This window comes from Candoia aspera, chromosome 3 (genome assembly GCF_035149785.1).
Source record: "Candoia aspera isolate rCanAsp1 chromosome 3, rCanAsp1.hap2, whole genome shotgun sequence".
Taxonomy (NCBI): domain Eukaryota; kingdom Metazoa; phylum Chordata; class Lepidosauria; order Squamata; family Boidae; genus Candoia; species Candoia aspera.
Genome location: NC_086155.1, coordinates 541,764 through 563,663, shown reverse-complemented (window position 1 = coordinate 563,663; position 21,900 = coordinate 541,764). Strand labels below are relative to the sequence as shown.

Here is a 21,900-nt window from a genome sequence, read left to right as displayed (position 1 = left end):
AGTTAGTGTAGTGGATGCAGATTGTTCTGCTTTCTCTTGCCGCCCTTGTGAACAAAACCTCTCCCAGACTCTTCTCCAGGGCACCGTTGTTCCTCCTCCAGCCTTATTTCCTGGAAAGCTTTGTCACAAGCAGCTAGTCCTCAGTCTTACCCACAGGAACCAAGCCAGCTGGAACTGAATCATTTAGGTTCACCATGAGAAACTCAAGTCAGTTTCCGTGTGTGTGTAGTGCTCAGCGGGGCAGAGGGACACATCAGTTGCATTTTGTTAACCTGTGTTCAGTGTTTAGGGGGTTTATTTATTTATTTATTAGATTTATTTGGCCACCAATCTCACGAAGGTGACTCCGCGGCATACAACAATCTGATAAAACAATAAACATATAATCATTACCTAAAGCCATACATAAAAACATTAAAAAATATAAAAGCAAAACTAAAACGAATCGGTGAAGGGATGCTAATAATGGAGCCACCTTGCTAATTCATCCGTCCCCAGGGGTCCCCAGGCCTGCTGGCATAACCAGGTCTTAAGGGACCTTTGACAGCTCAGGAGCGACAAGGCCAACCTCATCTCTGGGGAGAAGGTTCCACAATGGTGGTGCCACATCAGAAAAGGCCTGCCAAATTGTGGGGCAGCTACACAGGATGTCCGCATTTTCTTCCCATTCTTTTAAAGGGAGCTTTTGCACCAGAAGGGAGCCACCCGGTATGCTGGCAAACTGAACTCTGGGGAAAGGAGGAGGTTGTGGGGGCTGTTTCTGTTGCGATGGGGAACGGGGGCAGGCTTTCCGAGGCCACGGGTCCACCCACAGAGCCACAGCAGGGCCTTTTCCCAGCAAGACCTTCAGCTGAGTGTAACAGCAAATGGGGAAGTGGCCTCTCCTGGAATTTTGCAGTCTGGGGTAGGGGGACATTCCTTGGGCTACATCAGAGAGGCCCCTCTACCCTGTCAGATGGGAAACCCCAGGCCTGGGGGGAGTTCCCTGTGCTGCCTCGCCCCCTCCCCCCTGCTGGTTTCTTTCCTCAAAGGCAGAAATAGAATTTGGGGTGCAAGCAGTGTTCCACTGTCCACTCCAAAGCTCGGTGTTGGTGTTGGTGGTGGTAGGGACATGCTGCGTTCTGGCTTCCCAAAGGGCAGAAGGCTGAGCCACGGGGGGTGGGGGGGTGCTGGAGACCTCCCGGGCAAGTCAGCCACCAGCCTACCAAATGGGGTTGGGGGGAATTGACCATTCCTGAGGTTCTGGGGTGGGGGTTCTGATGCTGCAGGCACCCTGAATGGAAATGTGCTGTGGCCCCAAAGCAGAACAAGTGGGCAGTTATTAGCCAAGCCAACCCCCCCACCCCATCCCATGGGGGTGACCTCTGAAGCCAGTTGAGGCAGGCCTTGGGTCAGGCAGCAGGATCCAAGGGCAGGGCAGGATCCAGGCCTCTGGTGGATCTGGTGGGTGGCTGGCCCCTTTTCCTAGGGTGTGTGTGTGTGAGGCCAGAGGTCGCCCTCCTTCTGCAGCAGCTGGGTGGCTGGCATTGGCCAAGCACTCCTGCAGGCAGCCATCTTGACCTAGCACCCCTTCCCCCATCTCCAGACTATCCTGCAGGGTGGGATTCTCAGTTTCCTCGACTGCCAGGCAGGCTCTGCGACCGGGTTGGTCTTATCTGGGGCTCGACAGACCGAGGCACTAGCCGTGAACCCCTCCGCTCTGGGGGCTCACGGAGTGGAAGGTGGAGACATCCAGATGGTCCCCCCCCTGCTCCTGAACCTCAGGTGGGCAATTTCAGGCCCTGCTCCTCGCCAGCGGCTTCCAGCTCTTCTCGGCCCGGCCGCCCGCCCATCGGCTCCCCCACCTCGTCCCTGCCCTGCGCCTTCGGCACCGGCAGGCTGGACTCCTGGAGAAGCTCCTCCCGGCTGCTACTCGTCCTCAGGCCACAGGGTCCGCTCAAGAGCGCCTCGGCCCCGCGGCTGGTTCCCACGAGGCAGGAGGAGGAAGAGGAGAGACCACTCCCCCAGACACGCAGCCCTTGGGTGAGGCAGCCGGAACGACCCCCGCCGCCGCCCGCTGCCAGGCTGCTGTGGCTATTGCTGCTGTGGAATTGGTATCGAGAGGCTCCCCCTTTGCTGGCCGTCCCCTGCCGTTTCATCTTCACAACAACCCCACGAGGTAGATGAGTTCCAGCGCAAGGAGCCGCCCTGTGGGAAAAGCAGCGCTGGGTGTCCCGGCCCGCTTAAGGAAGTGCCCCCGGAGCTCCGCGTCCTCTTCACCCTCCAACTACTGGGGGCGGGGGAGGGCAAAAGCCACCGCGAAAAGTCGCCGGCACCCGCCCACCCACCCCCGGCCGGGCAGCCCTTCGAGTCTCCCTGGACGAAGGCCGCGGAGATCCCTGTCGCGCGCGGCCGAGCTTGGGACTTCCCTCTGCGGGGGTTTCCGGGCAGGCGGGTGAGAGGGGCGGCCAGGGGCCGCCCCTGGAAGCTCTCCGCCCCACCCGATTGGCCGGCTCCGGCCGGAAAGAGAGCCCCCACCCACCCGGCGCCCCCGCCTATAAAGGGAGCGGGCCGGGAGTGGCGGGCAGCGGCGGTGCGGATGGCAGGGTGGAGGTGGTCGGCGTCACTGCTTGCGGTGGCGCTGCTTGCGGTGAGTTTCGCCTTCGCCCGGCAGGACGGCCTCCCAGCGCTCAGTCGGACGCGCTCGAGAGTCCCTGAGCGTCCCGGCTGGGCGCTGTCCGGGAGTGCGAGCGCGGCTGCCGCGATGCCCAGCCGCCTCCCCGCCCCGAGTTCCCCTTTCGGCGCCCGGGTCTCCCCGCAGCGCTTGGAGCCCAGCCGAGTCCCGGCCGGGGCGCCTGATCTTGGGTGGGTGGGTGGTGCATTTGTCTCTCCTGCCCTCCCGCCTCCCCCTCTCTCCGCCCTCTCTCCTCCCGCTCCGCCCTCGGCTTTCCCCCGGCGACGGGATCTCCACGGCGGGTTTGTTGGCCCGAGGCCGGGCTGGCCCCGGGCTTCTTGGTGGCGGGAGCCGCTGCCTCTTGCTAGGAGTCCCCTTGTCCTGGCTGGCGGGCTGGCGGGCGGGCGTAAGGGGAGTCCCGGGGGTGGGCTGGAAAGGGCAGGGACAGGGTCTCCGCTGCTGTGTTTTGCCCCGGCGGAATCGCGTCTGTCTTTTTGTCTGTCTGTCTCAAATTTGTGTGCCGCCCGACTTTCGGGGTAAGCCCCGCTGCGGGAAAAATTAAGCATGGAGGGGTTGGCCGAGTTCTTCGGCTCCTCCCCTGCCCCAAGGTTCCCAGATGTGTTCTTAATGGGTCTGTAAGCACCCGGTGGCTACATTCACACGTTACTTTCATGGTCTGGTTTGGGGTGCACTAGTGCGTCCATGGGTTGCATAAGGGTTCAGTGGCATTCTGCCAGTCCAGAAAGGGGTTGATTCGGTGAATGCGTTCTGCATGGTGTGGGTGTTGCCTAAATGCCGTGAACTGTCTTGGGTCGCTAATCGCCTGTGGTTTTGTGCTCGCAGGGCCTGGCTCTTGTGCAGGGGCTCAGCTGCAGCAGGACTCAATACCTATGGAAGGGCAGGTGCTGCAGCCGATGCCGACCAGGTACAGTGTCGATGTGGGGCAGCTGTCTCTTCCCAGGCTGTTCAGACATGCAGTTCCTGACCCCACTTCTGCACTACCCTGGCACCCCGTGGGCAGGTGGGGAGGAGGAGGCAGAAGCGCTTGGGCCCACCTGAAGTCCAGCACCTTGAGGCCCCTGGAGCTCCTCTTCTCTGCCCTTCGTTGCTGATGGCAGAAGCGGATCCCTGGGACCGCTTTTGTCTCTGGTGCTGCTCCGCTGGGATCATTTCCACCCTTGCAAAGCAGAGCTTCCTGCTGGCCCCTCTCACGTTCCCCCATCCCTACAGAGATGTCCCTTTGGAGCCCCACACCTGACCCTCCCCTGCTCCTGCCTCAGTTGTGCCCTGCCAGCTCCAGGCTGGCCAGCAACCGCCCTGCTTGTCCCTCACCTCTTGCAGGCCAGAAGGTGGAAGCCGACTGTACGGGCGTGTCAAATACAACATGCAGACCGTGCGAGGAGCACCATTTCCAGGGCAGCTGGACCAAGGAGCACCATTGCACCCCACACCGCACTTGTGACGAGAGTGAGTGCGGCTGGGGGCTCCTTTGCACGACGGGGGCTGTCCTGGCCAGCCCACCCTCGTGCGTCCCTCTCCCTCTTTCAGAAGCTGGCCTGACTGTCTATCAGAGTGGGAACAAGGAGCGCGATGTCATCTGCCGGTGCCAGGAGGGTACCCACTGCTCCAGCCATGAGTGCCAGACCTGCCGGCCCCACAGGATCTGCGTTCCGGGGGAAGGGGTCCATCTGGAAGGTAGGGGGCGGCAGCCGCAGGGCCGCCAGTTTCAGTGGGTTGGTGCATTGGCCCAGCCTTTCCTGCGTACTGGATGTGCCACCAGCCTAACGGTGATGCTGTCTTGCGCATTTCCAGCCAGTCACGAGAATGACACTCTCTGCGTCCAGTGTCCTTGGGGCTTTTTCTCCAACGTCTCATCCTCCACAGCCCAATGCCAGCCCTGGAGCAGGTATGCCATGCAGGGGGCCCCTCGTATTGGCCACTGGCCTCTCAAACCGCCATCCCACCAAGGGCCTGTGCTACGTGCCGTGGGAAGAGCATACGGAGAGCAGGAAGGCGATAGTGTTCCACCGTTCAGGCCAAGAGTTCGGGGTCGCCACTTCTTCGGGTGATAAATTGGTGTCTGCCTCATCTGTCTGCCACAAGCCGGGAGTGGCAACCTCATGCACCCCCCTCTCCTCTCAGAGGTGCCTGAGTAAGCCACAGTTTCACCAGAATGATTTCTGTTCTGCCCTTACCCGCGCACATGTGATGTGATGTAGGTGCAAAAGGAGTGGAGTTTGCATCAACAGGTTACAATGCATGTTTTGTCATTTGCTGCCTTGTTGGAGCCTGTGGTTCGCGGAGGCTGTGCTGCGTCAGGCAATTCTGGGGGTCCCACATGGATGAACCCCCCGCCACCCATAGACCTTGCAAAGCATGCAGTTGTGCTCTGCTGCCATTTTGCTCAGAGCAGCCCAGAGGGAGGCCTTTTCATGAACTGGCATGGCCACAATCCCCCAAGGAGGCCAAGTGTCTCTTCCCAGCAGCGGCTGCCTCATGGTGGGGCCCTGGGGGATGCTATTTGCATGCTCGTGGGCAAAAGAAGCGGTGGCTGTGTCCTCAGGCCACTCTGTCTTTGCAGCTGCGAGGAAAAGGGGCTCGTCTGGAAGGTAAACGGCACACGGACAGCGGACGTCGTTTGTGGTAAGCCAGCCGAGGCCCCTGGAGGAACTGAATGGGGGGTGCTGCAGAAAACCAGCTAGCAATTTGCCCCCTGACCACCCTGGTGCCCTGGAGGGGAAAGAGTTGGCCTGGCCTGTTGACCTTTTGGGATCCCAGCACATGTGTCTCCTTCCTGCAGACATCCTTTCGGAGACCCAGGAGCCTAGGCAGACTCACCTGCTGGTGCTTCTCCCTCTGGCTGCCCTACTGCTGGGGGCACTCCTTGTCTTGTGGCATCAGCACAGCAAATGTAAGTTCTGGGGGAATGCCTGGGGCAGAGAACGGACAGGCTCCCGGACAGCATGGGGACGTGGTTGCGGAGCCTTTGCCTCCAAACCTTAGAGTCGGGGGGGCCCTGGGGGTGTGACCCCCGCTTGGAGCCAAAGCATCTCTGTGGATGGCCCTCGGACCTCTAGCAAGGGAGAGCTCGCCGCTTTGCATAGCCGCCTGTTCTGCTGGTCCATGGCTTGCGTAGTCCAGAGGTTGCTTCCGGGGTCTAGCCCAGACCTCATTCCCTGCAACTGCCACCCACCTGTTCTGGTCCTGCCCTCAAGGGCGAGAAGGAACAAGCCCGCCTGATCTTTGGTGGGCAGCCCTTTAGATGGCTGGAGCCTGCTGTCAGGTGTCTCCCCCTCCCCCGTTCTCTCTCCTCTGGGCTGAATGCACCAAGGTCCTTTAACTGGTCCAGAGCAGGACAGGGTAGAAGGAGCTGGTCCCTTCTTATGATCTAGATGCCGTGCTCCTGTTCATGCCCCCCCCAGACATGCCCCCTTGCTTGGGACTGTGGCCAGCTGGCGTGGGAGGGGCGTGGGGTAAAGCCTTCTCCCAGAGGTCCCCCACCGCAGCCCATCTCCAGCCTGATCCTGCTTCAAGTGGCCAGGCAACCCCAGAATGCAGGCCCAGAAGGCCTCAGGCCTATTTCTCCTTGGGAGGGGCACGCGGGGAGACGGGGGCGAGGGGGACAACCGGGGCCAGTGACTGTGGTGCCGATCTCAGGAAGTGGCCGCCCCTGGGCAGAACCTGTCTTGCCCTTGACATGGCCCGGGGGACCGGGGTCTCACCTGACCACCTGCCTTTGCCTGCTCATCCTGGGCTTCGGGGGTTCGGGGTTCCCGCCCACCTCTGCGGCTCAGTCTGCATTCTTTAGACCGTCCCTGGTGCATGGGCTCAGGCCCCCCAGCTGCAGGCTTCTTACAGTCCCCAGAGGGAAACCACAGCAGGAAGAGGAGGGTCCCAAAGGAGGGAGGAGGCAGGTTAAGGAAGGGCTCTGGGAAGAATGCGACGTCCCTGAGAATGTTAGTCTTCAGGGACCCCGTGCCTCCCGGCCCAGCCTGACCCCTGAGCCGGGAGAGTCCTTGGGACTTTCCTTGCGGGGAGAATGGAGAAAGGCTTGGCTGTGTAGCAGCCGAGCTCAGCTGCAGGCAGTGCCCTGTCTGGGGTGAAGAGTTGTCTTCCAGCCCTGGCATGCCAAATGTTGCTCCAGTGTGGGAGCTCCATGGTTGGATCCAGGAGAGAGGGCCCCCTCCCTCCCTCCCTCCCTGTTGGGTCAAAGTCTGGCAGCCCAGCAGGTAGAGCAGGCCTGGTGGATCCAGAGTTGATGTCTCCCTTTCCTCCTGCCCAGGTACTCGGAAGAGGCATCAAAATCTGGTAGGTGCTCCCTCTGTGGCCTGCCCGGGTGGAGGTGGGAGGGTGTCAGGAGAGCCGGGTCCAGACCATGGGCCAAGCCCTGCCGTGAAAAGTGCAACAGGGGGAGGAAGGTGCCTTGGGAGCCCTGCCTGCCTGCCAGCCAGCCAGCCCCCATGCCCTGGCCTCTCTTGCAGCCACGGGAGCCCCCTGAACCGACGGAGAACGAAGAGGACTGCCCCGCTTTCCCCACCCAAGAGACCCCACTGGGGGAGCAGATGGGTATCCAGGAGAATGGCAAGGACTGCCATCTCGCACAGCAGGAGCAGGTCTGACAAGAGGAGCTGTGTGGATGCGAGGCCAGCTGCACACCCAGGCGCCTCCCTCCCTCCTCCCTGCACCCCCCAGTAGCCTTGGGGGTGCTGTTTTCTGCCAGTGGCCCCCTTGGCGCCTCTCCTCCAGAGCCATGTGCTGGAGAGGGACTCCCTAAAGGGAAGGCTGGCGGAGCCAAGAGGGCAGAAGGAGCAGGGCGTCCGTCGAGGGATCCCAAGCATTCTCCTTTCCTGGATCCTGGCACAGGTTGTATCAAGCTCTCTTCCTGGGCAGATTCTGGGCACCATCCTAGCAGGTATCCTGGACAGAACAGCACAGCAAGGGAGCGCCACTGCCCTTCCTGGCAGCCCAACAGTATTTCTAACCATCAGAGTTACTGGAATCACGCAGAGCAGAGGATGCGTCCCTGGCTCACTTGGGCTCACGGCTATTCCAAATGGCTTTGGGGTTGTGGAGTCCCGGGTCTGGGGAAAGGCTGTGGGACAGTTCGATGGGGCCCTTCTCTCCTCGGATGCGTCCACAAATGCACCTGGGTTTGCCGGAGCTGCCTACCTGCTGCTTCCTCTTCCCAGCCAGAGAGATCGATCTGCATGACGGGGCCGCCTGAACCGGTTTTGGGTGAAGGAGGTTTGTGAGGAGACCTCTGGAGCATTTGGCCAGAGGCGGGGGCAGCCCAGCCCGTGCCCTCTCTGCCAGGCCAAAAGGCCGCGTCCAGCAGCTTATCGCGGCCATTAAGGGAGCCAGAATCTCAGCAGGCTGAGTTTTGAAGCAGGGCCTGAGTCAAGCCACACCCGCTTCTTCCGGGAGGCGGCCAAAGGGGCCTGTCCTAGGTCGTGAGAGGGCGACCCCTGGCCCTTTCCCACTGCTGTAGACTGATCCGGATCTGCTGCAGAAGTTGGGATGGTGGCGTTTGGCTCCGCAGGGTTCTTACTGCAACAAGAGGCAAACAGGAGTGCTACGTCTCTTCAAACGGGAGCAAATCAGCATCTAAGTTTTTTGGAAGGCAAGCCCAGACAGTCCCTGATGGGTATCCCAGAACAGGGACTAGCCCTGCTTGGCCCAGGACATTCGTAGCCGGATCTTCAGTCACAACCTGCCCCTCCTGGCGGGGAGGGCCCCAGAGCGGCCCTCCGTTCTCCCACCCACCTGCTGGCTGCCTCCTAGAACTGCCGGGACGACGCGTCGACGTTCAGGCTCACTCTCTGATGTGCGCACTTCTTGGAACGCAGCTCTGTTCCTTCTGTCTTCATAAATCTGTTCCTTTGGTTAAGCAAGTTCTGTTCTTGGGGTCATTCAAACTAACGTTAAGTTGCAGGAGGGAGAAGGTATGCTGAAAATGCAACGCCAGAATGCGGCTTGCCTGTTTATGGACTCACAGACTCCAGGGTTATGACCCGGCAGATTGAGGCCTCTTCCCTCGCTAAGCAAACAGCAGTTGAGTGCACTGCATGAATCGGCCGCCACTTGAAAGTGGTGGGGGAGGGGGGCTTCTAGATGAGGCTGTTCGCATGCTGACCTTTCCATCTTCTTCTTGAGCCAGACCGATCTGTGGGCAGCTCCATGGAGGGAGAGGCCCCTGGTTGCTGAGCTAGGCCTGCTCTAGACTGCTGGGATGCCTCCTGCGCCAGCTGAGGCGCCGGCCGGGTCTTTCCTTGGTGCTCCAAGGGCTTTTCTCTGTCACTCCCCCGCCCCCAATTTCATTTGGCTTGGCTGCTCTTAAGGCTCCCCAGGCCACCCGTTCCATTGGCAGGAGGGCTGGCCTTTCTCTAGAAAAATTCCCAGCGTGATTTAGCAGAAACAGAAAGGCAAAGGAGGCTGAACTAGAGGCAGGGCACGCCCAGCCTTACAGCTCAGCCAAGGATGCAAATGGGGTCAGCTGCGTGCCTGTAATAACAAGCGGGACGTTTTGAGGAAACGCAACTGGCAGCAACAAGCAAGGGTGGGGGACAGAAAACCCCACCCTGGTGCACATCTGCCCTGCTGTTCTTGTGCATTTCCTCTGCCAGCCAAGGACGGTCCCATGCCGCCCCCAGCTACTGTCTAGGAAGGCTACATTTGCAGAGCACGTGTAGCTTGAAATAGGCCTTTTCTGTGCCCCGAATGCACAGAATTCAGAGTGTGGGTTGGCCTATTGGGTTAGGTGGCATTCGGCATTCGAATCTGCCTGAGGCTCGGGCGGGGCCAGTTGGCACCTCCGCTCCATTCTGGCAAACTTGCTCGGGTGGCCTGTGGGGGCTGTGGCCAAATTCTTGATAGCTTGCACCCCCCAGCCCTACTTTATCCTTGTGGGGTGATCCATATCGGTTGGACTGGCTCTCCCTCCGGCCCCCTGTACCAAGTTCCTCTCCAAGGATGAGTGAATTGTCCAGCATTTGCTGAGGACTGGTAATTGCCCAACTGTGCCAGCTGGGTGACCTGGGTGGCAGTTGCCAGGCTGGCCAGGCCCTGTGCAGATTAGCTGCTGTCCAAGTGTCATCCGCATCCGAGTCAGCTGAATCCTGAATCCAGGGTCAAATCAGGCTGTTTGGGAACAATTTGGAATTGCAGCCCTGCAAATGTGGCTTATTCTGCAAACACTGGTGGTGAAGTAACTGGTGAATAGCATCATGCCTGGCGTGAATCCAGTCATTGGAAAGCAGGTTTTGATAATTTGGGGTGGGGAAAATGAGTCAGAAGCTGCAAGAAAAGCCTCATGGGACATAGAAAAGCCAACGAAGCCAGGGGTCCAACAGTGGGGAGAAAACAGGGGCTGAGCAGTGCTGCTTGGGGGGGGGGCTCCCGTGGGAAAATGCCTTCTTTTTCTTCCTGCAGAGCTAAGCTTTTGTGCGATGGGCATTGTGGATTCTGCTGCTGTTAACTGCTTTGTTTGTTTGTTTAAACCAAATGCCTGCTTACCCTTCTAAGGGCCTTCTTGCTATGTGCCTGTGGCCTGTGTGCCTGCCTGGAGAGTTAACAAATCTTACACTCTGAATTCTCACACTCAGATATATGGGTGTGTGCACAACTAATTCTAGAGGCTAGGTTAAAATGTGTGTGTAGAGCCAAAACAGAGGCTGCAGGTTGGTGATTTGAAGGTGACATGGCCGTATCCATGAGAGGCAGGCTAACCCTTTTCCCTCACTCCCACCCCCAGAATGCCAGCACTTCTGCCCTTTAAGCCCCCAGAGGGTGCCCAGGAATGAAAACAGCCAATGGCTCCTTGGTACTTGACCCAGAGCCACCCACTGGCTTTCTAAGGAAGGGCAGGTGCCTGCCACTGCTAGGAAAAGAGACGCATCGGATAGGGGGGAAACTTTTTCTCCTTTCTTCCCCCAACAAAGGGCACCTGGCCTGAGCCCTCAGCCCAGAAAGCCAGAGCAGATGAGAGATTGAGCTCTGGAAGCAAACTGGCTGAGGCTGAGGGGTCCCCTCCAGCCAGCTGAGGCAGGAACTGGCTTTGGGGACTGCCCCACTGCAACATTAGAAAAGGGTACCCTGAGAAATCATGGGCAGACTGAGCATGAAGGCCCCACTCCTGTTGCTGGGAAAGGACTGTATGAACTGAAGGAGGGTGAGCAAAGGCACCCAACCCAAGCCTCCCTGTCTCCTCCGTAATCTGGGGCAAGGGTATGCCTCCCCAGCAGAATGCCTGGAGAAGGTAAAGCGGGAGGGGGCAGGGGGGCAGCCTCAGTGGATTGGCCTGAGCTTCTGGCCAGGAGAGCAGCTGCAGCTGGCGGGGAGGCAGACCTGGGAATTCACCTCACCCGATGGGCTTGGCTCCTGCTTTCCTGGAAGGCGGTGCTACCTTTGCAACCCACAGGGGCCCGATGGGAGCAGTGCTGCCCCATCATGGAGGGGGGCTCGCAGCCTCCTCTGGGTGGCCGCCTGGTCCAGTCCAGGGGAGGGTGGGGCCGCTGCCGGACCTCAGAAGCTCCCCTGAGCCAGAGCCCCCTCCCCAGCTGGGACCGCTGCTCCTGTGGGCACTGTGTCTCGTCAGGCTGTCAGTCCCCGAAGGGGTTGGGGAAGACTTAATTGAATGTAACTAATTATTCGCCCAGTAAATGCTCTGCTTAAATGGGATCGTGAGGGACAGAATTACTCATTCCAAGAAGGGGAAAGGCAGGGAGAAAGCAAATAGAGGGGGATTGCAGAACAGTGGTGGTTCCAGAGCTCCCCAGAATACTGATTACTGGATAAAGGGATGGGATAAATATTTGCGGCATGAATGAACTGTACAGTCACCTACTGTACTCTGGCTGTTATTAGCAAGCAGTGAGAAATTATTTCTGTCCCGGCTCCTGCCCACCTGGCTCTATGGCCGTGCCCTCCTCTGGCAGTGTCTCCCCAATTTCCAGCTGGCATTCAGGGCTCGCTGGGAAGCAACAGAGGGGAAGGGAGAGAGGGCAGAGCTTGCTCCAGGCAGGATCCCTGGGCATCTCCACTTGGCCCTTTGCCTTCGCGCCAGGCTAGATGTGCCCCAGCAGGTGAAGTGGCTCAGAGGTGCCATCAGCAGGCAGTGTCCTTTTCTGCCAGCATGGCTGCTGCTTCCGGGTGATGCCCGGGAGAGCCCTGGCAGTTTTATTCTGGCTTTTTGCCACAGAGCCCAGGGCAGTGTCACCCCACACAGTCGCTTTGGGCTGGGGCTGGCCCTTGCTGACCCATATCCACATCGGAAGGATGCAATTGCAGACACGGCAGGGAAGCTGGGCCAGCTCCACACCCCTCCCCAGAGACCACCCCCACCCAGGACAAATGGCAGCATCAGCAGCCCACCCAGGGCTTTCAGGGGCCCGTCTCTCCTCAGGAAACCTTGTGCAGAAGGGGTGGGCATCCCTCGCAGCTTCCCAGGAGGCTCTGCTACCTTTAAGGATTTAACTCTGATTATCTTCAAGTTTGGCTGCTGGTGAAACCAGCATGCTGGAGGTGGCCAAAATGCTGAGGAGAGCTGTTGCCTGAGGGGACCTCGGAGGAAGGCCTCGCAGGAGATCCGGTTCCCTTACCTGAGCGTGGATTCGGCTGCTGGGTCCTGGGCCGCTCTCCTCAGCATTTTGGCCTTCACCAGCAGCCAAACTTGATGATAATCAGATAAATCCAGAGTCCACCTTGTCTTCTGGTCATGATTTATGGGCCTCACACACTGCATCTTGGAAGAGTGTTCCTTGCATGCGATGAAGTGGACATTAATAAACATGTTTGTCTTTAAGGTGCTGTAACACCTTTGTTTCTGCAGACTGCAACATTAGAAAATTCTGGGAAATAAAATGAACATGTTACCAAGAAGAGAGGAGAAAAATAGATGATTTGTGGATCCATAGAAAGGATAGTAAGCCTCATGTGGCGCAGAGTGGTAAGCAGCAGTATTGCAACCGAAACTCTCCCCACAACCCAAGTTCAATCCCAGCGGAATCTGGATTCTCTCTCGAGCAGCCGGCTCAGGTTGATTCAGCCTCCCATCCTGCCGAGGTCGGGAAAATGAGCACCCGGCTTGCTGGGGAAGGTGACGAATGGCAAACCACCCCGCTCTATAGCCTACCAAGAAAATGTTGAAAAAGCGGCATCCCCCCAAAGGGTCAGACATGACTCAGTGCTTGCACAGGGGACCTTTCACTTTCTTCAGAAAGGATAGTGGTCTTTTCTGGCAAGGCTGCAACCGGGGGCAGGGGGGCAAGCAGGGCATGTGCCCTGGGCACTGCACTGGGAGGGGCACCAAAATGGGTGTGGAATCCATGTTTGCCCCAGGGGACACAGACCCTAGTTGCAGCCCTGTTTTCTGGTGACCTAGGCTGCTCTGATGTGCATGTTTTCCTGTACAGGTAGTCCTCCCTTAACAGCAAAGCAGTTGTTAAGCAAATCTGACCTGATTTTATGACCATTTTTATGGCGATCATTAAGCAAATTACTGTGGTCATTAAGTGAATCACACAGTTCCCCATTGATTTTGCTTGCCGGAAGACAGCTGGGAAGGTTGAAAATGACATTCACATGACTGTGGGATGTTGCAACAGTCATAAATGCGAACCGGTTGCCAAGTGCCCAAATTGTGATCACATGACTGCGGGCATGCTGTGACAGTTCTTAGTGTGAGGACTGGTTGTAAGTTGGGTTTTAGCACCATCATAAGTCTGAACCATTGCTAAATTAATGGTCGTTAAGCGAGGACTACCTGTACATGTTCTCTCAAGCATTCAGCAAATATCACAGCCCTTCAATCATCGGCCCCGTGCTTGGCCTCCCTATTATTTGTTCTTTCTCCCAGTGGTGGCAATCCGTTTAGGAAGAAAGGCCCCAACAAAGAATGGCCACATCTCTGTATTGGGTTCTTGCTTCTCATTTCGTTTTGCTCTTTCCAGTGCGTGGTGTGCATCTTTGGCATTGGCTCACCGGTGCACAGTTTTCCACAGGGTCCCCTCTGCCTGTTTTTTCCTGTGCAGGGAAAGAGCGGTGGGTCTCCCTGCAGATGAGTGTCCCTGAATACCTCTGTTGTGCAGTGATTTTGAGGAAAAGGGGCAGAAGGATGAAGCAGTTGCTGTTGAGGTTTCCCTACTAATAGATTACGCTGCTGTTGTACCTAGTCATTTTGGCCGGGTGAAAAGGTTGCAATTGATTGTCTCCTCTCACGTGCTTCATGCAAAATAGCCTGGGGGGAGGAAATCTGCCCGGACTTGTTCTTACTTCCTCTTTTTTCTCTGCCGGCAATGTAGCCAAGCAAGGCTTGCTCCAAAGGGAGCTAAGTCCTTTAAAATATGTTTTGCTTTTGTTTTTGCTTTCTGTAAATAAATTATTTTTATAGAAATGCTTGGTGTGTGACTTTTTTGACCTCTCCTGGGCTAAAGGCTTTCCCAGCATCTGCCAACAGTTGCCAGCCTTGGTCTGACCTGTGGCTCCCACAGGGCAGGCTCTCTATGCCCTGATCAGCCTTCGCTGACCTCGCAAGTGCTGCATTATTAAATGTTTGGCTGTAAATAACAGCTTCTTTCATTATCACAAGCATGAGAATGAAAATGTTCTGGAAGCGAGCTCAGCAGTGCCACGACCTTGGCGCGTTTTGTAGTTTCTGGACTCTGATGTAAATAAAAGAGAGGTGCGCAAAACTGCTCCATGCAGGTTTCAGGGAATGGCTCGAGAGGGATGGGGTGGGGGCAGGGAGACTGCAGTGTCAAACAGGGGTCTGCTTCTGGGCTGACAGGCAACAGTGGATTTCCTTGCAAAAAACATGGCACCCTTGGCATGGACCTGCTGCTTGGCTTTGTAGCAACACTGTCCCAAGCAGATCATGGTTTGCACCTGGCCTCACATCTGGAGTTGATCACAAGAGCCCCTGGGAGAACTTCGCTTTCCTAAAGTAGATGCTTATAGCTTTAGGACAGGTATGGTGCCCTCCTGCTCCACTCAAGGGCTAACAAAGCAAATTACGCTGCTGCTTCCCTCGGAAATCCCCCCCCCCCCAAGCATATGCCTGCTCCTGCAGCACAGGCCAGGTGGGGACACCCAGCCCAACTTCCACCTCTGCCCCGATGCAGCCCTCCGCCTTCTGAAACTCCAGCGCTTGCTGCTCCTCCAGGGCCGGAGAGAGGGATGGGCTTGCCATTATGGGAGAGCCCCAGGAAGGTTCCTGACCCGGGGGGGCCTTCAGATGCCTTGTACAGCTGCTGCTGCTCCTGCTGTTCTGCAGCGACCCTCCTCCTCCTCCCAATCAAGGGCAGTGAGGACAAGGCTGCCCAGGAACCCTTTTGAGACGGGCATTCTGGCAGGAGCATCTCCACACCTGCCAGGTAAAGTCACCACTGGCATACCCAGAAGGGCCCCAGCCCTGGCCTGCCTGGGAAAGGGCCTGCAGTAGTGCTTGGTCTCCAAAGCCAGAGGCCTTCCCAGCAGGGAAAAATTGGCTGGCTTGCCCAGGAATGAGCAGACGTAAGGAGGGCGACATTGGACACAGGAACATCCCCCCCCAATGCTGGGGGTCATGTGGACTCAGGAAAGGGATAACCGTTGAATCAGCAGCCAGAGATAGCCTGACCTCAGGAAGGAAGTCACATCTGTAGGCCCAGATGCTTTGCCCCCCAGGCGCTGAAGGAACTGGGGGAGTTGATCACGTGCTCATCCTGGGAGATTGGAGCGGCCCTGGAAGACTGGGGGAGGGCAAATGGTGCCCCTCCCTTCAAAGAAGGAACAAGAGGGATTCTCTTTGCTCATTAATGCACCCCGAGATCATATTGGCCTTCCTAGCAGCTGCACAGCACTGTTGGCTCAAGGTGAGTTCTGATCAACAAGGACACCACAGCCCATGGTGGAAAGAGGATCCTTTGCTTTGGGAAAATGGGACTGCAGCTCATCCAGGAGAGCCCAGCAGGGTTGTTTGATGGTCTCCAGGTGCTCTCCAACCCAGGAGGAGGGCAGGGGTTTGCCAAGTCTGAGCCCACCATCATGGGGAAACAGGAGGGCTGTCAGGGCATTGCAGGAAGGCCCACGACCTCCCAGCCGCTCCAGGCATCCTGAAAGGAGCGCCTGAGGACCAGAGCACAGCTGGGGGGCTCTTCCTTTATCCCCAGAAGCTCCTGAATTGGCCAGACTGGGCGGAAGCCCTCTGGGGCTGCCCTGGGCCCCATGGCGGGTACACCCTGCAGAGTGGCAGCTGGGTCTGGGGAGGTGGGGAGGGAACTAAATCAGCCTGGGGCCTCTCAGGGCCTCCTGGGGATTTGGGGCTGGCCACTTGGGGGGGGGGAGGAATTGCTGGCCGCCAGGCAGGGCTCCTCCTCGGGTCACTGGCAGGCCTGTGGCTCTCGGGCGGCAAGGAGATCCTGTTGCAAGGGGCCTTGGTGAGCTGGCCGGACCAGAGAGACCAGCCTGGCAACCCCCTCTGCATCCAGTTAGGGTTCCGCAAGAGGACCTGACCCTGGGCGTCCTCCCAAGGCCCCGCCCCTTCCCGCAGCCCTGCTGGGCGTGGTGGTACAGCGGCCAGGCTGCTGGCCTTGCAGCCCAGTTGCAGCGCAAGGGCTCCATTGTTGCGGCCACTCCAGACGCTCAAACTGCAATGGCATAGCCCCCTCATCGGTTGCACTGCCAGCCGGGCCACCTCGCTCTTGGCTTACGGGCTTTCTTCTGTTTACCTGGAAATAACCGCTGGGACAAAGAGGCTTCTAGGATTGCTGGGAGTTACCAACTGCTGCCCCCTTATCTGCCTGGGGGAAGGTGGGGGGGCGGCAATATTTACTGCTGGGCACACATGCCATCAGCCAACTACAGCAGCCCGGAGTCCGAGCTTTCCTTTACGAGAGAGGGAGGGAGAGCAGATCTGGATGGAGAAGAGGGGGCTGGGATGACCCCTGTTGCAGGCCTGGCCCTCCCGGGCTCTTCCGGGGACGGGGAGGCAGGCAGGTTCCTCCCTGGGCAGCGAGGGGGTGGCCAAAGCAGCAGAATGTCCAGAAGCAGCGGGTCTGGAATCCGCAGCCGGGCTCTCCTCAGGCCGTGTGGGTGGCATCCTGCTCTGACTTCACGGCTCCTGTGCTTGCAGAATCCCACCTAGGCCTTGCCCTGACGTTGCCTCCCCCAGGTGCCCTTTGCCTGCAGAGAAGACTGGTCCCCCATGGGCAAGGGACAAGTGAGGGGGGAGATGGACTTTGTCAGAAGGGCCACGTTGCAGGAGGAAAAGGGCCAGGACAACTGCTGGCTTGGGGTGACTTCCCCAAGACCCAAGGAGCAAGAGGTCACCCTCCTGCTGCTCCTCCGCCAGTCCGGGTGCTGGGCAAACATTGGCCTTCCAGCAGGGGCTGGGCTGTGCTGCTGCTCCCCAAGCTGGCACCGGTTGAAGTCCAGATGGGCGTGGAAGGTCAGCTGCCTGTTGAGCAGTGACGAGCCTTGATGCCAGGCCCCCAAGTGCTGGGCCCCTCGGGCACCAAGCTCCATGCCCCTGGACTTCCCTCGGGGCAACATTCAAGTGGCTGCCGTGCCGCCCCCCCCCCCAAAGCTCTCCCTCTGTCCTGCAGCCTGGTGCCTCCCACCCCAAGGCCGGCCTTGCTTGGCTGTTCCAGATCAGCCCAGGTGGGCAAAGCGTTGCCACTTCAGCCACGATGGGGTGGCAGCGGAATAGAACCAGGGAGACCCCATTTTGAGACACCCTCAGCCCTGGAAGTTTCCTCTCTCAGCCTTGCCTACCTCACAGAGTTGTTGTTTTTGAAAAAAAGGGGAGGAAGGAGGTGGTTCATTCCTGGAGAAAGGGGACAATACAAACAGAATGCCTAAATAAATAACGAAGCCATCCCTCCAAGCCCCAGGACCAGAGAGCTCAGCTGAGGGTACCGCGTGGTGCTTTATGCCCACAGGACCCCTACGGCTGGCCGCCCCCCCCAACAAGGCCGGAGCTGAGGTTCCCTGCTTGGAGGAGGAGGCCAGCTCCAGCTGTTGCCAGCCCTACCTGCAAAGCAGGTGTTTTGGACAGCGGAGGGCACCCTTGCACCAGGGAGGAGAGTCATGTGCTGCCAAAAGGCTGCACTGCCAGCCTGCCACCCCTGTCAGGGCCAGCCTCGCTTCGCAATAAGACACAGACTCACTTAATGGGTATTAAGGATTTCTGGTTTATTGGAATGATAGCTGACAGAACGAAAAACGGGAACGGGGTTGGTGGTGCGGAGGTGCCCCTTTTATACCCTCTTGTATTGCCCCGGGCTTCCCCACCCTGCATTGTCCCGATCCCTCTTGATGGGACCCTTGATGGCTGCCTGGGCGTTTTCCCGGTGTCTTCCTTTGTCTCCCAGCGTCGGTTGTGTCCTCCGGGGCACCAGGTGCGGCTTATCTCCGTTCCTCTGACGTCTTTCTTTTCAGCTGCTTATGGGTCCATGGGTGTGGGTGCCTTTGGGTGCTTGTGTTAATCCCTAGTTTGATTATCTCCTTCCTCTATTTCCTAATGATCATGATCTACGTTGTGAGGCTCTTTGTGCCTTGCAACGAGGTCATGACATGCTGCCCCCCAAAGATGTTCTTATGGTGCTGGTTTCTGGGTATGCCTCATGGAACTGTCTTGCTAGTTGTCTTGCCATGACGTGTCATGCCTGGACCCACTCTGGGTGTGAGAAATGTTTCCATTTCACGAGGTATTGTAGCGTACCTCTTTACTTTCTTGAGTCCAGTATTTCTTTTACTTCAAAATGTTGTTGGTCGTCTATCATTATGGGTGGGGGCAGAGGTTCTTCCGTATGCCATTTGGATGTGCTTGTTGGCTTCAGTAGTGCACAGTGAAACACTGGGTGGACCCGTCTCAAGTTGTAGGGCAGTTCCAGTTTGAAAGTAACTGGGTTGATTACCTGTGTGATTTTGAAAGGTCCGATGAATTTCGGTGCCAATTTCTTCGAGGGTTGTGAGGTCTTTATGAACTTAGTGGAGAGGTAGACCCTATCTCCCACTTTGTAGTTCGGTGCCTCCGCCCTGTGGTTGTCCGCATATTTCCTGTACGTGGTTTGTGCGTCTGCTAGGGCCGTTTGGATGATTGGCCAGGTGTTGCCAGCTGTGCCGCCCAATCGTCTGGTGAGCAGGGCCGGGTTTCAGGTTGCAGCAATTCTGGTATCGGTACAAAGTCCCTTCCGTAGATCACCTTAAATGGGGTGTGGCCAGTGCTCTGGTGTACCGCGTTATTATAGGCCACCTCTGCAAAAGGTAGTAGGTCTACCCAGTTGTCCTGTTGATAATTTATGAATGCCCTCAGGAACTGTTCAAGTGTTGAGTTTAGGATCTCTGTGGATCCGTCCGTGTGTGGATGCCATGCAGTGGACAGTGCTTGCTTGGTTCCGATTAGTTTTAAAAATTCCCGCCAAAACTTTGACGTGAATTGTGTGCCTCTGTCGGTCACCAACCTGTAGGGGGCGCCGTGGATCCTGTATATGTGTGTTAGGAACAAATGTGCCAGCTGTTGTGCGGAGGGGATAGTTGCGCACGGGATGAAGTGTGCCTGTTTCGAGAAATAGTCTTTTACCACCCATATCACAGTTTTTCTTTGGCTGGGTGGGAGGTCCACAATGAAATCCATGGAAATTTCTTCCCATGGGTGGGAGGGGCTGGCTACCGGCTGTAGCAGCCTGTGGGGTTTCCCTCCTTTCTGTTTGGTGGTGGCACATATGGGGCAGTTGGCCACGTAATCTTTTACATCCTTTCTGAGGTTTGGCCACCAAAATTGCCTCCTCGTTAGGTGGAGGGTTTTTACAAACCCAAAATGCCCTGCAGATTTGTCATCGTGCGATCTCTGTAAGATCTCCCCCCGCAGTGATTCGGGCATGTACAAGGCTTTCTCTTTCCAGGCGATGTTGTCTTTAAAAGATACATGTTGTCAGTTGTTTTGCAACCATGTATCTTGCTGTAGTGCTTGTGTGAGTCTTTGTTGCCAGTTCGGTGAAATTGAGCGCCGGCTCCGATCGCTCCCCGCCGTTTGTGCTGGCGTGCGCTGATTCCTTGTCTGGCTACGCGTGACAGCTGGGCAGCCGAGCTGTTTCTTGGTCCATACTGTCCCCACGATGTCGGAGGCTTGCGTGTCGTCCTGTGGCTGTCGGGAAAGGGCGTCTGCCAAGAAGTTTTTCTTGCCCGGTATGAATTTCAGCGTGAAATTGAACCGGCTGAAAAACTGAGCCCATTGCACCTGCTTCGGGCTGAGCCGTTTTGGCGTGCTGAGTGCCTCCAGGTTCTTGTGGTCCGTCCAGACCTCGAAGGGGCAGGTGGCCCCCTCCAGCAGGTGCCGCCATGTTTCCAAGGCTGTCTTTACTGCAAACGCCTCCTTTTCCCATACGTGCCATCTCCGCTCTGTTTCGGAGAATTTGCGGGAAAGGTAGGCGCAGGGCTTTAGGTGGTTGTCGGAGTCCTTTTGAAGCAGGATGGCTCCGATGGAAAAGTCGGAGGCATCTGCCTGCACTACAAAAGGCTTGGTGGGGTCGGGGTGTTGTAGCACTGGCTCAGCTGTGAAGAGGGTTTTCAGTCTCTCGAATGCCGTTTGACAGTCAGCTGTCCAATTCAGTAGCGCCCCCGGGTTTCTCGATTTGCACGTGTCCCCCAAGCCCTTAGTCTTTAGCAGGTTAGTTAGGGGCAAAATAGTCTCTGCCAGCCTGGGCGTGAACCCCCTGTAGAAATTAGTGAATCCAAGGAGGCTTTGCAGTTGTCTCCTCGTGCGTGGGCGCTCCCACGCCAGGATGGCTTGGACCTTGCTGGGGTCCATTTCTATCCCTTTAGCTGAAATCCTATACCCTAGTCAATTTGTTTTTTATGAAACTCGCACTTGGAGAGCTTAACGAACAGCTCTGCCTTGCGAAGTTTCTTGAGCACTTCTTTTACCAAGCGTTCATGCTCACATTCTGTTTCTGTGTAGATCAATACATCGTCGAGGTAAACCAAACCCCCCTTAAAAAGGTGGTCACGCAGGACCTCATTAATTAACTGCATGAATACCCCCGGTGCTCCTGCCAGTCCGAATGGGAGTACTTTATATTGAAACGCCCCCAATGGGCAGTTGAAAGCAGTCTTCCACTCATCCCCCTCCCGTATCCGTATGCGGTAGTAGGCTTCCCTTATATCCAGTTTGGAGAATACCTTACCCTTTACCAGGTGGGACAAAATGTCCTTTATTAGGGGTAAGGGGTATTTATTTGAAATGCTTGCTGCGTTTAATCCGCGGTAGTCTGTACAGAGCCACAATGACCCGTCCTTTTTCTCGCGAAAGAGGACTGGTGCTCCCACTGGAGAGTTTGCTGGCTCGATAAAACCTCTCGCCAAGTTTTTGTCTATGAAGTCCCTTAATGCTGCTAGCTCTTGCTGGGTCATAGCATATATTTTTGGTTTGGGTAGGGGTACCCCCGGGACCAGTTCAATGGTGCAGTCCGTCTTTCTGTGGGGGGGGAGTTTGTCCGCCTCTTTCTCGCCGAAAACGTCGGCGAAATCCCCGTATTTGGTTGGCAGTCCCTCTGGTAGTGCTGTCTCTCTGTGTTCCGCAGTCGTCGTCGCCCCCCCCCATGGCTGCTCGGGGAACCCTGTTCCCTGAAGGTGCTTGATAACGCCCATCAGCAAACTTAATCTCTCTGGTTCTCCAGTTGATGACCGGGTTTTGCTGCACGAGCCATGGGATCCCCAGTATGAGTCGGGGTTGCCCCACCGGTGCCACGATGAAAGCCAATTTTTCCTCGTGGCTGCCGAGCCGTAGCGCGGTTTCTCCGGTGTATTGGGTGACCGGGCCCCCTCCCGCTGCAGATCCATCGAGCTGCGAGAACACCAGTTGGTGCTGAAGTGGATAGCAGCGGAGGTCGAGTGCGGCTGCCAGGTCAGGGTGCATCAGGCTTTTGGAGCAACCCGAATCAATGAGTGCCCAGACCTTTTCAGTTTTATTTCGATGGGTGAGGGTGACACGGACGTAGAGGGTGGGGCATTCCTCACTCACCCCTTTGTCGTAGCGCCTGTCAGTGTCCTCCACCTGTCCTTCGGCGCCCCTTAGGCCAGGTGGTTGTCATTTCCCGTCGGCTCATCGGGGTTGCTTTCCTCCTCCTCTGAACTGTAGGGGACGTGTCTGCGTCGGTACTCCCCCTTCGCCACTGGTCGCTTTCTTGGAGCTGGGGTTGGTGCTGTTTGTGCCCTCCTCGGGCTCTCTCTGGGTGTCGTTTTGGGGCATGCGGCTGCTTTGTGATCTTCCT

General features: G+C 57.3%; 1 protein-coding gene across 1 annotated transcript; it reads left to right on the top strand.

The window, feature by feature from the left end:
- Nucleotides 1-2,541: 2,541 nt before the first annotated feature.
- On the top strand, nt 2,542-8,516 carry CD40 (CD40 molecule). Its single transcript, XM_063296788.1, has 9 exons — nt 2,542-2,629; nt 3,497-3,578; nt 3,995-4,120; nt 4,202-4,348; nt 4,466-4,559; nt 5,235-5,296; nt 5,454-5,564; nt 6,936-6,961; nt 7,135-8,516. The coding sequence occupies exons 1-9, from the start codon at nt 2,579-2,581 to the stop codon at nt 7,270-7,272; spliced, it is 837 nt and encodes a 278-aa protein (XP_063152858.1). The 5' UTR covers nt 2,542-2,578; the 3' UTR covers nt 7,273-8,516.
- Nucleotides 8,517-21,900: the final 13,384 nt, after the last annotated feature.